This window comes from Tiliqua scincoides, chromosome 3, assembly GCF_035046505.1.
Source record: "Tiliqua scincoides isolate rTilSci1 chromosome 3, rTilSci1.hap2, whole genome shotgun sequence".
Classification (NCBI taxonomy): Eukaryota; Metazoa; Chordata; class Lepidosauria; order Squamata; family Scincidae; genus Tiliqua; species Tiliqua scincoides.
The window spans coordinates 152,439,038-152,452,574 of record NC_089823.1 but is presented as its reverse complement, the minus strand read 5'-3'; the positions used below and the strand labels follow the sequence as shown (position 1 = coordinate 152,452,574).

The 13,537-nt window shown below is 43.7% G+C and overlaps 1 protein-coding gene across 1 annotated transcript in view; it reads right to left on the bottom strand.

Annotated features, from left to right (window-relative positions):
* Positions 1–13,537, bottom strand: part of LOC136645161 (prosaposin-like) — a 41,171-nt gene that overhangs the window by 15,064 nt on the left and 12,570 nt on the right. Inside the window, exons 2-4 of the mRNA XM_066621403.1 lie at positions 6,669–6,802; positions 3,724–3,798; positions 2,737–2,862 (exon numbers count right to left, since the gene is read on the bottom strand). Of these exons, the coding sequence (XP_066477500.1) occupies positions 2,737–2,862; positions 3,724–3,798; positions 6,669–6,802 (335 nt within the window). The remainder of the gene's footprint in view (positions 1–2,736; positions 2,863–3,723; positions 3,799–6,668; positions 6,803–13,537) is intronic.

Below are 13,537 nucleotides of genomic sequence, written 5' to 3'. Positions count from 1 at the left end.
GGTGTTGTGAATGGCTTAAGCCATTACTGCCCAATGTTGCATATATGCAACAGGGACCAAATGCGTACACCTGTGGGCCAGGCAAAAATGGGTTAAACAGCAATTTAATGTTGTGAATGGCAGGCAAGTCAGACTTTGAGACCACGCTTTTGGCTGGAATGGACAAAACAGGGTTAACAAATATGAAATGCTCAAGAAATTCCTTGACTGGGACTCTCAAGTACATCTACCTGGGAGGAGAGATTAAGGTGTGAATTGATTCCTTCCCCTCAGAGTGAGTGACTGAAACAGGTAGCAGGTGGTGGCAGATTTGGAGAAGACAAGAGAGAGAGATAGGATTTGATCTGAGAGATGCTGAAAGAAAGCCAGGAGAAAGAGCTAGCACAGTGGTTTTCAGACTGGGGCATTGCGACCCCAGCCTGGGAGCCCTGGTTAGTTCTCCCTTAAGGGGAGGGGCGGGGGGAAGGCAGAGATGCGATGCTAAGCATCGCGCCTCTGATCTGGGTGCAGGGGTGTGCTACCACTCACCCCTGTCTGCAGCAGCTTCCCGGGGTTGGGGGAGCCCGGTGCCAGCCTCAGCAGGGTGAAACAGGAAGTGGTCGCGATCTTCTTCTGGAGAGCTCTGCGGTGCGTGGGGAGCCCTGCTGAGGCTGGCGCCAGGCTCCCCCAACCCCTGGGAGGCTGCTGCAGGCAGAGATGAGTGGCAGCGCGCCCCTGCGCCTAGATCAAAGGCGCAATGCTGGGCATCACGTCTCTGCCTTCCCCCCGCCCACTCTCCCAGAGAGTTAGAGAACCACTGAACTAGCAGCTAGCAGTTGCAGGCATGCTTAGAAAATAATTGTAACTGGATTGCTTGCGGGAGTATGGGCAACCTAACTCCATCCAAATGCTCAGGCCTGTGTATTTGTAAAGAAGGCAAACTGAGAAGGTCCCCGACTTACAGATGTTTAAGTTATGAACATCTGGTTTATGAACTTGCTTAGTCAGGGCTTTGTAGCAGGTGCTACAAATTGTTATTTGTTATAAAAATTGTTATAAATCTATATGGAGATGGTATTTAAAAGCCTGTAAAATTGAATCGGAGCAATAAGGATATAATGAATGTGTTTTGGAGATGTATAAGAGACTGGCACTTATTGTCATATGTGGTGGTTCTGCAAAATAATGAAAAAAAATTGGGCAATGATATCTAGAGAGGTTAATGAAATTTTTGGTAAGAATCTACAGATAAGCCCAATGATGGCTTTGTTGAATGTGTTTAGTAATGAAGATATGGAAATGGGGGAAAAAGGAATTAATCATAGTGATGGTAACTGCTGCATGACTGTTGTTTGCTATGAATTGGAAAGGAGATAGAAATTTGAATATTGAGGAATGGTACAAAGAAATGTGGAATATAGCAATAAAGGACAAATTAACATGTGAGTTGAAAGTTAAGAAAGGAGTAATGAAAGAAAATGTACTTATAGATATATGGAAGTTAATTTTAGAGCATACTTTAGAGATGGGCAAAGGTTGTATGCCTGATCAAGAATCAATGACTTTTTGGAGAATAAAGGGGAATCCAAATTAAGAAGAAAATTAAGATGAAATCAAAACGGATGAAGTTGGAAGAGAATGTGCAATCATTCCCGAAGCAGGGGGTGGGGAGTACTAGTAGATTAATGGGGATGAATGTATGTTTGTTGTAAGTTGGCTTTTTTTTGGTATTTCATTTATTAAAATAAATTTGTTTAATTAAAAAAAGACTGAAAAAAAGAAAATAGTGACCCCTTGCTGTGGCAATGGGGAAAAACAAAAGTTAAATAACATTGGATAACACTGAAAATTAGGAATTCCTGAGGGCAGAAGGGAGGGGAGAAGATGAAGGAAGGAAGCAGTCAGTGTGGCCAAAGCTGGTTGAGCAAAGGCAGAGCAGAGATATTTTGAGGTGTAGCAGAGCACAAATACAATGATTAATTAATATGAGAAAAGTGAGCCCTGAATAGAGGTGACTCTAACAACAGAACAACAAAACACAGCCAATTTTTACTTCTGTTAAGTAAGAAACAAAGGAGAGGAGGGTTAAAGTGGTGTTTCAGCAAGGCTCCCTACAGCTGTCATCTAGACTCATTGAAAAGTAAACACAGAACATTTTATTCTCTAAATCTTACAATTTAATTGTGATCGATGTGACTAAAAATTAAGACCAAAAGAACATTATTATGACAGCACACTTCTGTGTTGCAACTGCTTTGGCCCAATGGACACCCAGGAGACATGCTTTTCCCACAGGCAAGTTTTTGAAATTGCATTAACTCCCCAAGTTACAGATGGCTGCGTTGGCACTTTTGTGCAGGCACAGTAAGTCCTTTGGAGATGCTATCATGCAGGTGCGATAGTGCTGGGCTAGTAAGGATTGGATGTTTCAATGCTATACTTGAGTTAGACACCTGGAACCTATCCTGTACTTGAGTAGGAGGCAAACACTCATATTGTGCTGTATCCCTGGAACTTCTCACTGCTCAGGAAAGTGGAGCAAACCCACACACACACACACACGCACACACCCCTGCAAACTGAGAATTTCGATTCGTGCATCTGATGAAGCAGACTGTAGTCTATGCATGCTTATACTGTCTTCAAATAAATATGTCAGTCTTTTATGTGCCACAGGACTCTCTGTTGATTTTGCTGCTACACACTAACAGAGCTATCCCTCAGGAGCAATACTCCAGAGACTTTCTGGTTGCTTACCTGCACTTGCTTTCCAAGCTGTACTAAGATTAGAACTCCAGTGTCTACCATCTTCTTGCATCTGACAGACCAATCCTGAAAGGGAAGAAACTGGCATCCCTTCTGCAATAACTCAGAGATTTTCTCCTAGGAAAAGAAGGGAGAAAATATGAGTTGTGACTTTCTTTTAGTTTGCCATCATTTCAGAAAAGATTACACACAATTTATGAAAAGTGGGATGAAACATACAGTCTGACCCAAGTACAATGGGCCCTCATCATCAGCAGGGAATCCGTTTCACGACCTCCTATGGATAATTAAATCGGGGTGGGGGGGCTGGTGCAGCACCACAATAACTAACCTGGGGAGCACACTTGGCCCTCCAGGGCTCACACACAGCCTATCTGAGAAAGCCTCCAGGACATAACCAAAAGCCACTTTGGTAATGTCCAGGAGGTCCTTTTTGGTCGCCCCTTCCTGTGGGCTTGGCATCTGCAGGTAATTAGATCCATAGATGCTGAGCCTGCTGATATAAAGGACCCACTGGCAAATCTAGAAACAAAGAGAATGTGGCTTCTATTAAGCCAAGAACTTCGCCCCCAAATTTCAAATTTAAACGCATCGAATAATACGTCAGGGCCATTAAAAAGAACAGTCAAGACCTTCCATTCTTAGTTTATAACTACATTAACAAATTATAACATGACAGGCTTCTATATTCAAACAGAATTTGACATACAGCTGTGAAGTGTGTCTAGGGTTATTCATTTTTGAACCATCCCTTACAGCTGAGCCCTTGCAGGGAAGACTGATCAGGCAACATTAGCTGGCAATAATGCTTCCCCTCCCCTCCATGCCATGAAAATCTTCCCCTGATAATTTCTGCAAATAAAGCTGTGTTAAAGGATCAGGAGCAGGTCAGCTGGGTTTTCTTTCTGGCCTGTTAACAATCCTAATTATGTCCCTAATTATTCATTCCACAAAGTGGGTGGAATACAGTATACTTACATCTGTAGAATTGTCTTGAACAACCTTTGCCATCAATCCTACCATCAATTTACACATGGAACATTTGATGCCTTCCTGAAGAAGAGAAAAATGTTACTTGAGAGAGTTGTACGTTTCAGCCCAAATAGGGAAAAGACCTTCAGTATTCAGCTTATTTAATAATAATAATAATAATAATAATAATAATAATAATAATAATAATAATAATAATAATAATAATAATAATAATAATACAGGTATTTATATACCGCCTTTCTTGTTCTTTATTCAATACTTTATTCAAGGCGGTTTACATAGGCAGGCTATTTAAATCCCTGTAGGGATTTTTACAATTTGAAAGAATGTTCTATCTTACAGGAACCACAACATTCAGGTGTTACTTTCTTGATCTGGTTTCACATTTTTGGCCTCCATCCTCCCACGCCCAGAGCAGATGGATTAACTCCGCTCAGCTTGTCAGCTGCTTCAAGGTCACACGGTGCCGGTGGCCTCGAACTGGCGACCTTCGGATGTTATCTTCAGGCAAATGGAGGCTCTACCCTCTAGACCAGACCTCCTGCCCTTATTTGTACTCCTGCCTTATTTGTACTCATGTGTTTTGTAAAACATTTATACTCAGTCTTCTATTACAAACAAACAGGTTTCCCCAAATACTCAAGGTCAAAAAGATGTTTTTGCAAATTTACATGTTGAATTTTTTCCAGATATTTTTCTCCCTTACTTTCTTCCACTCACACTTGGAATGCTTATCCTATTCCCTGCCCCCTGCATTTGTTGCCATATTTGCTGCAAGTATTAAATGCTAAAACCTTAGAAAAAAATTAAAATGTGCATATAGGGCTTTCTGAGTGAACGAAGTGCTTCAAATGTATCATCTTGACACTATGCAGTAATTCCCAAACTTTATTGAGGCCCTAGAGGCTGCTGCCTGATTTATAAATGCTAGGGGGTGTGGCTCTAATGGTGATTGGGTAGCAGTGCTCGCCACCCCCCAAAGCAGCAGGGGACCCTTTGACACCAATAGCCTAGTCTGTCTTGTCAATTTCATGAACCATTAAAAATTGGGTCAACCCACTGGTATTCACATATTATTCTTCCCAGATTGGAGCTTAAACTGAGAGGGACTTGCATGGTCTAAAACCACCTAGTGAATTGATGGCACAAGTGAGATCTGAAATGAGGAAGTCCTGAGTGCTGTTCAGTCTCTGAGCCATCATGCCATACAGAGTCTAGTCTACTCTGACCAGTAGATATCTGAAATCTCTGACTGAAAGCTAGGGTGTGAATTTTGAACTGTATATATACAATGCACGTATGCTTCTAAGCTATTGCTTTCCATTGATTGGGGCAGTTTTAAGAGGAATCTGATGGGCAAACTACATGTGACATTAATTGCGCACTTTTGACCTTACATTTCAATTTTATTTATTTTTTACTTTAAATAGCAGGCCAATGGGTAAGCAGCCAAGGATCAGGACTGTGGCACAAGTGGGGATTTTTTGAAACCCTATCCAAAGAGGCCCACCTCTTCAGCCTAGAAAAGAGACGCCTGAGGGGGGACATGATTGAGACATACAAAATTATGCATGGGAAGGATAAAGTGGATAGAGAGATGCTCTTTACACTCTCACATAACACCAGAACCAGGGGACATCCACTAAAATTGAGTGTTGGGAGAGTCAGGACAGACAAAAGAAAATATTTCTTTACTCAGCATGTGGTTGGTCTGTGGAGCTCCTTGCCACAGGATGTGGTGACACAGCATCTGGCCTGGATGCCTTTAAAAGGGGATTGGACAAGTTTCTGGAGGAAAAATCCATTACGGGTTACAAGCCATGATGTGTATGTGCAACCTCCTGATTTTAGAAATGGGCTATGTCAGATGCAAGGGAGGGCACCAGGATGCAGGTCTCTTGTTATCAGGTGTGCTCCCTGGGGCATTTGGTGGGCCGCTGTGAGATACAGGAAGCTGGACTAGATGGGCCTATGGCCTGATCCAGTGGGGCTGTTCTTATGTTCTTCTTATGTTCTTATCCACCCAATGCCACAATCCCACAAAGAAAATGGCATCATCATCTGTCAAACTTCTATTTCCATTAGAAGTAAAGCTGCCATTGGCTAGAAGTGAGAAAATGCACACAATCTGTACTTTAAAGAACTGAGTAAGTTGTTTTAGGTGTTGATAAGGAATGGGTGAAGTTAAGTGTGTGGTTACTATTTTGGGAAGTGGATGTATGTTTCACATAACATGAAGCATTGACCAGACCTCCCTGGGAGAAAGAAAGGGAGCAGTGCAATGCCAAACAATTAATTTGATTGAGGCAGACAGAAATACACCCTCAGGTTCAAACTTTTATGGTGAGTAAAATACATACATTTAAAGGGCTTAAATGGTTTTTTTAGTGTTAACTAAACTGAACTAAACATACATACAGATTTTGCTGTACAAACATAGAAATGGATGTTGGATTTCTGCATTCAGAGAATGTTACCTCTAGGTGAAAAATGAAGGGCAAATTTCTGGCCCTTGTGAGTATGGTAATTAAGCCAATTCTGCCCAGTGTTGCATATACACAACAGAGACCAAATGTGTACACCAGTGGGCCAGGCAAAAATAAGTTAAGCTGATATGGGTGATATCTGGTGAAATCTCAGGACTCTAAGAGGGAACTGAGAAGGTCTGCTAGTTGTCAGCTGGTGGAGCTTCTGTGTACTTCCCCCACGCCAAATACAAACATTAAAACCTGTTTTCTGATCAGTTGATAACTCTCATTACTCAATGGCAAGCCAAATGCATGCTATGCATGCTCCAAGCACTTTCATTTTTATTTGTTTACATGTTTCTGGGTTGAATTATGGTGCTCCACAGTGCAAGTCAAGCCCTAGTTAGATGGTTACTTATGATGGTTGTCAGCAAGGAATCTGTCTGGCATGTATATACTCACCCGTGGAACATTAAGCTCCATCATTTTCTGACAGTAGTCCAAGGCCCCACATTTCACTGCGGTTGGGAAATCACGACACCATGTTTCCGGGCCATCTGCACACTCATTCTGCAAAGACAGGGGACTTGCAGCAGCTGTGAACAGAATGAAAAAGACAGATTAGATTTCAGCAACATGGTTTTTTCCCATCTAATAAAGTCGCTCTGATTTCATTTTGAACCAAAAGTAGACTGATGGACATAATGTTGGGTTTAGACAGGGCTTTTTTTGTAATAGAACGCACCAGAATGGCATTCCGGCACCTTTTTCCCCCCACTAGCTCCATCCTTTTTTTTTTTTTTTTGCACTGCTGGCTAGGGCGGGATTTGAACCTCTGACACTGTGCTCCACAGCCCAGCACCCTCTCCATTGGGCTATAGGAATTCCTGTAGTCAACCTCTAACCTTGTGCTCCACAGGCCAGCACCCTCTCCATTGACCTACAGGAACTCCTGTTGTCAAAGTGCTCAGAACTAATATATAAGGTCTTGAACCCAGCTGGTGGCCATCAGCACCTGAAGTATTAGTTCCAAACACTTTGAGTCTACGAGCTCCTATGGCTCAATTGTTTAAGTGCTGGTCTGTGGAGCCAGACGTTGGGGGTTCAAATCCCCATGAGGGATAATTTTTTTTCTTAGGTGGGGAGGTGCTCCATGGCTGCAAAATATAAAGGTTGGTTGCCAGTTGCCAAAAGGGGGGCCAGTTGAGGCTGCAAAACTCCTCAAAGTTCACTCCCAGGCAGGCTTTTTTTTGCCTTTTTTTTTTTTTTTTTGGTAAGTCCCAGGTAGGACTTAACCCACAGCCTCCAGCAGGGGGCTCACTCCAGGAGCTACAGCAGCAGTTACCAGCCAGGGCAGGTGTTCTGAACCCTCCTCCCTGAAGAGTCCTGTAGGAGATACATGCACGCACACAATCATCAAAGACTATTGGGGGGATCCTGTATTTGGAGCCCTCCCTATCTCAGCACAAGAGACTGAGAGCCTGAAAGGTCCAAGGCAGACACTCCCAATGGGTGATGGGGGTAGACCTGATCCCTGCCAGGTCTTTCCCACCCCTTTATGTTTCACTCCAGCTGTGGCATGAGTGCTTTTGCTATCAGGGAGCTCACACGGGATGGACGTGTGTGTGTGTGTGTGTGTGTGTGTGTATAGTTATTGACTACGTCTAGTTGTATCTTATTACTTATTTCTCCAATAAAAAATGGTTTAAAAATAAACAAATAAACAAACAAACAAACAAACAAACAAAAGATTAACAAGTTGTGAGTTCCTGCACCTTTTTTTTTTTTTTTTTTTAAACAAAAAAAGCACTGGGTTTAGAACCATGAAATGCCCCTCAGCTCAGCTATGGACTCAAAAGAATGGAGTCCATTGAAGAAGTATCTGAATCTCAGGTTCCCACACATAGAGCCAAATCTGATAAAGACTGAATTAGTGCTAAACAAATTATTAACAATGAGTAAGAAAACTCATATGATTGTTTAAACAAAACCACATTGTTAACAATCATAGTCTTCTTCCAATATGAGACAGGTCAGTCACGGATCCAAACATCAACAAAAATCATAAACTGATTTTGGATGAATTAATCCAATAAATAGCACCCTCAGGTTTGCTCATACAATAACTCAATTCAAATGTAACCTCAATAACATGAATGGTCCCATTCCTCCCCCTTCCACAATTCCTTCCCTTCCTATTAGCAAACCATCCTTTTACCGTCCTTGCAGCAGGGTCAGTAAAATAAAATACGGCAGCCCTCCTGTTAAAGGAACAGCACTGTCTAAGCATCAGGAATCAACAGCCCTAATCTTTGGTGCATAATTGTAGCACATGGAAACCACGTGATCAACATAATGAAAATGTAAAGATTACCATACTAGAATTGTCATCATACACATTGTGGTAAATGTGGCCAACTTGTTATAACAATTTCAAGTCATTAGGGATATGCCTGAGCATAGACGCTTGTAGCCTCCCCACAAGGGAAATGACAGAGGGCCCCTTAATGAAATCACAAGCCCCAGCACTGAACTCCACCCAGTTGTAGCCAAATCATGGCTCTTAAAATAGTATTTTGGTAAAGTGTCTGAGCCCTCTCTGCTTTCTTACCCCATCCACTCTCTAATTCAAACACCACTAGCTACATTTACTTACACCATGCTTATATAAGGAACTGAAACTGAGCTGTCTTGGCTGAGTACCTCAACCAGAAACCCAAGTTTACCCAGAGGGACTCCCTTCTCAATGTATTTGCATTACACTGCAGGCGTGAACCATCACTTCAGTCCCCCTAGCAGCCTCTTTCACAGCAGCTCAGTCTAAAATGTTTTACCTGCTGAGCCATATTGCTCCAGTAACTGTCAAAGTGCAGAAGCAAATCTGACCACCTTTCTGGCCAATTGGCAACCCTAGCTCTGAAAATCTCTTGTTCAGGAAGCCTATTCAAGAACTGATACACAGTCTTAACAAGATCTAAGTAATTCTTTTTCAAGACAATCCAGAAAGCAGGGCTCAACCTTCCCATCACCAGTAAATAATGTGCAACCTGCAGAGCATTAAATGTTTCTTCCATGGCTTAGATCCTCTACTTCAGTGTTTTGCAACCAGTGGTATGGGTACCACCCAGTGGTACTTGAGGTAATGTCTTGTGGTACTCACGGGAATCCTGGACACATCACCTAGCAGCAAGACCAGGAATGTAATGCAACAAACAATGGTAGGAGGCTCAGGTTAGCAGGCAGAGCTCCAAAGCCTGCTTTTCCACACTCGAAAAAGCCCTCCTGTCCATCTTGAGTCTCTTACTGTATTTGTCACATCTGGTCTACCAACCCAGAAGCAACTGGCAATGATGTCATTGCCAGTTACTTCCACTGGTACTTTGAACAAGTGGGCCATGTGAAGTGGTACAGCGGAGGACAAACACTGAGAATACTGCTCTACTTTAATTCCATCCCTCCAAAACAAAACAACAACTTTTACCAGGCAAAACCTTTCTTGGTGTTTTTTTTTAAACAAAAGTTTGTTCTTATTTCAATTACGTTTATCCCACTTTCTCCATGTACAGAATGTTCCCTGAAAAGTCAAACTGGCTAAGGAAAGCTCTTGCTTTGATGCCTCTCTCCTACTTACCTTCCCACTCTACTTCTTGAAGCCAAACCTTCAGTTGCCACTTTGCAGATTATTCTGTTCTGTGCTTGGAGGAGTGACTGCTAGTAACTTGCCTCCTAATCTTGTTCCTCATTCAGTGGGTTGAAGATTAACGCAATAATTTTTCACACATGGACATGTGACCATCTTTATTTTTCTTTATATTATGGATATACTTTACATGTAGAGTTTAAGAGTCATCCTGAATAACATCACAAGTCTGCTCAGTCCAGCATCCTGCTTCCAATGACAGCCAGCCAGATGCCTTCAAGAAACCCACAAGCAGGCAGGCAGGCAGGCAGGCAAGTAGTCATCTCCCACTGTTGCCCCCCACCCAGCAACTGTTTTTCATTGGCACACCACCTGCTCTGAACTTGAAGGTAGCATATAGCCAACAAGACTAGTAACCACTGATAGACTTGGGTCCCCCATGCATGTATCTATCAAATCCCCCTTACAGACAAATAAGCAATCACCACACCCATGAATTGTGTGCTGTGGGAAGAAGTGGAGAGCCAACATGGTGGTGGGTGTAATAGTCATGAATGTTAAACTATGACCTGAGATCAAAACTTCAGTCAGCCATGAAGCCTAAAGGATAGAAGTGTGTTTTCTGGCAAATGTGAAATAATGCATATAATGTAAAATTCTATCAAAAGCTGAAATAAAACTCTTTTTTTACTAATAAAACGAAAGTTTTATTAGTTTTACCCCTCTCAGCACTTCCTCGTGGTCCTGTTTTCTTTCCAAATGAGTTGCAGAAGCCGCTCCAGGGTCTCTGAAGGTGGGAAAGATCCAGCAAGACATCCTAGGGCAGTGATGGTGAACCTTTTAGAGACGGAGTGCCCAAACTGCAACCCAAAACCCACTTATTTATCACAAAGTGCCAACACGGCAATTTAACCTGAATACTGAGGTTTTAGTTTAGAAAAAACAACTCATACATCAACATCTTTTACCTACTATTACTTGTAACCCGTAACCACCAGGTAGATGGGACACGTTAGCCTGGGAAGGCAGCTCATCTGAGAGAAGGAGAACTCTGATCCCAAACCTCCACTGCCTTGTGGCTACATCCAGTTATGGAAAAGGCTTCAGGAGTCAACCTCGAGGCAAAATCCGGAGCTGGAGTCCCTGAGGCAGTTCATGGCTGAACACAGTCATGTTCTGACAACTCCTGCGACGCCGCTGGAACCAACCATATTGGCTTCTGCCTTTCCATTGGACCATTTCAGCGACGTGGAGAGGGGGGATTTGCTGCATGGGTAACAGCCTATCCTCCATACCTACTTTACCCAGGCTTCGCGTGGGTAAACAGAGTGGAGAGGACACTCTGTTCCAGAACCACCATTCAGAGCACGATACCATAGTCTTCCGAAACTGAGGATGCCAAAATGGCAACCCATAATGAACTTTTCCTCTAGAAATTTGTCCAATCCCTTCTTAAAGGCATCTAGGCAAGTTGTCATCACTGCTTCCTGTGGCAAAGAGTTCCACAGAGTAATTACATGCTGGGTAAAGAAATATTGGCAGGGAGGAGGTGGTTGCAAGACCTTGCCACTGCTTATTTTCTCAAACAAGAAAGTTTTGTTTTAAAAAAGCCCCACCCACAGAAGTGGGCTCTAAGACTGCAATCCCAGCCACTCTTTCCTAGGAGTAAGCCTCATTGACTCTAATGGGGCTTACTTCTGAGTAGATAAGCACAGGAGCGGGCTCCAAGGCTGCAATCCCAGGCACTCTTTCCTGGGAGCAAGCCTCATCCACTGTAATGGAACTGACTCCTGAGTAGACATGCATAGGGTTGGGGTCTGGCAGTCCAACCCTATCCACACTTTCCTGGGAGTAAACCCCATTGACTTTAATGAGACTTACTTCTTAGTAAGGCAGGACCAGCACCACATGCAGGGCTGCCGCCCCAAAGCCTGCAGCAGCAGCTTCTCTGTGCCCGCCCACACGCCGCACCCTCATGCCACTTGTGAGCTGCCCACCTTACCCTAGACAGGGGAGGGAGGAAGCGCTCCCATTGGGCTGCTGGGCAGAGGGGGGGTGATGCAAGAAATGTCCCCTCACAGAGCCTCTCAACCTTCCTCCTCCCTGTGGCCTGGCTGGATGGGGCACCTTGGGAGCACACCTGGATCTCCCTCTTCTCCCTGCTGTCCGTTCCTTCCCCCCCCTTGGCCTCGCCCCTCCCTCCTTTGCCCCAGCTGCTGCTAAGCAGGAGGAAGCTGGCTTTGCGGCTGCGCAGGCTCCTCAGCCTTCCATGGCAAGGCGTGCAGCCTAGAGGCTTGCGCCTGTTCAGGGTGGAGGAGCGCCCCTCAGTGGGTTGCTGGCCTTGCCCCGTCCCCCCCACCCCTGCCCCCGGCCAGGCAAGGCCTGTGGATGCCTCCAAGGGCTTCCAGCCGAGCCGGGGTTGGAGGCTCCTCCTCACTCTCCTGCAATAAGGCGGGGCAGGCGGGGGACAGCTGGGGTGATGGTGCACGTGCCCACAGAGAGAGTTCTGCGTGCCCTCTCTGGCACACGTGCCATAGGTTCGCCACCAATGTCCTAGGGCAATTCATCTTTTTGGTGCAGTACCTGTTTCCACAGCTAGATGGCTTCAGCAAGCATTCAGCAATGTCTACCTCAGGCAAGGAACCTATGGCTTTCAGAAGGCACCATTCCTCTCCCAGGGGCTTATTCTCATAGTCCCATTATCAGTCTTGGGCAGGCACAAAACTACTGATCTAGGCCAGTAGTCTTGTATGGCCAGCAAAAACCAGTATGCTGATATATTGATGAGCTGACCCTAGGTGGCAGAGCGGAGTTGCCATCAAGTGGAGTGTGGGAGGCAAAGGGCCAGAGAGAGGCCAGATCTGGAAGGAATCCAGCTGGAACGAGAAGTTCTATGAAAGACTCGAACTATTCAATTGTAAAAATCCCTTTAGAGCAGGGGTTTAGAACAGCCTGCCTATGTAAACCACCTTGGATTAAAGTCTGAGGAGAAATCTGACGACCAAAGAAAGGCGGTATATAAACACCTATATAAATAAAATAAATAAATGAATGCAGATCACATTCTCCAATCCTTGTGAATTTAATTGCCAAGCTTTGTAATTCATTTTTTTCTAAGTGAAATTCTTACAAAGGTATCCCTGCCCTTTAATTTAATTGTTTAGCACTAACTTCTTTACCAGTGTGGGACAAATGACATACACAGAGTGAGCCATACAAGCCAATTGTGGTATTCTCAAGACAAAACTAATAGTTTTGTTTGGAAGAATTAGTAGTCAAAAAGCCCATCCCATTCAGGAGAAACAAGATTCTCTAGGCTCTAGTGGATTATTTAAAATATTAAACTGGCTCAAATGAATTTAAATAATTAAAATGAGCAAAACAATTATTGAAAGAGGCATCAGTTTGAACCAGCAAGGAAAACCAGCAAAGCTTTCTGGCTTCAGTGATATCCAGCAACTTTTAAAAATGACTGTATAGAAGCATTTGGCATCTGCATTAGATCTCTTTTATACTCACTACCTGCCCCCTATTTCCTTTCACTGTAATATTCTCACTGTTGCCATGCAATGATTGTGGAATAAAAAGGTGTTGGCAGCTCCATCTGGTGCAATGTAGGTTATCATGTATTGTGATATGGGAACAATTCCAGAAAAATCTCGTAAAGGGCAGGACTGCACAGACAATTGTT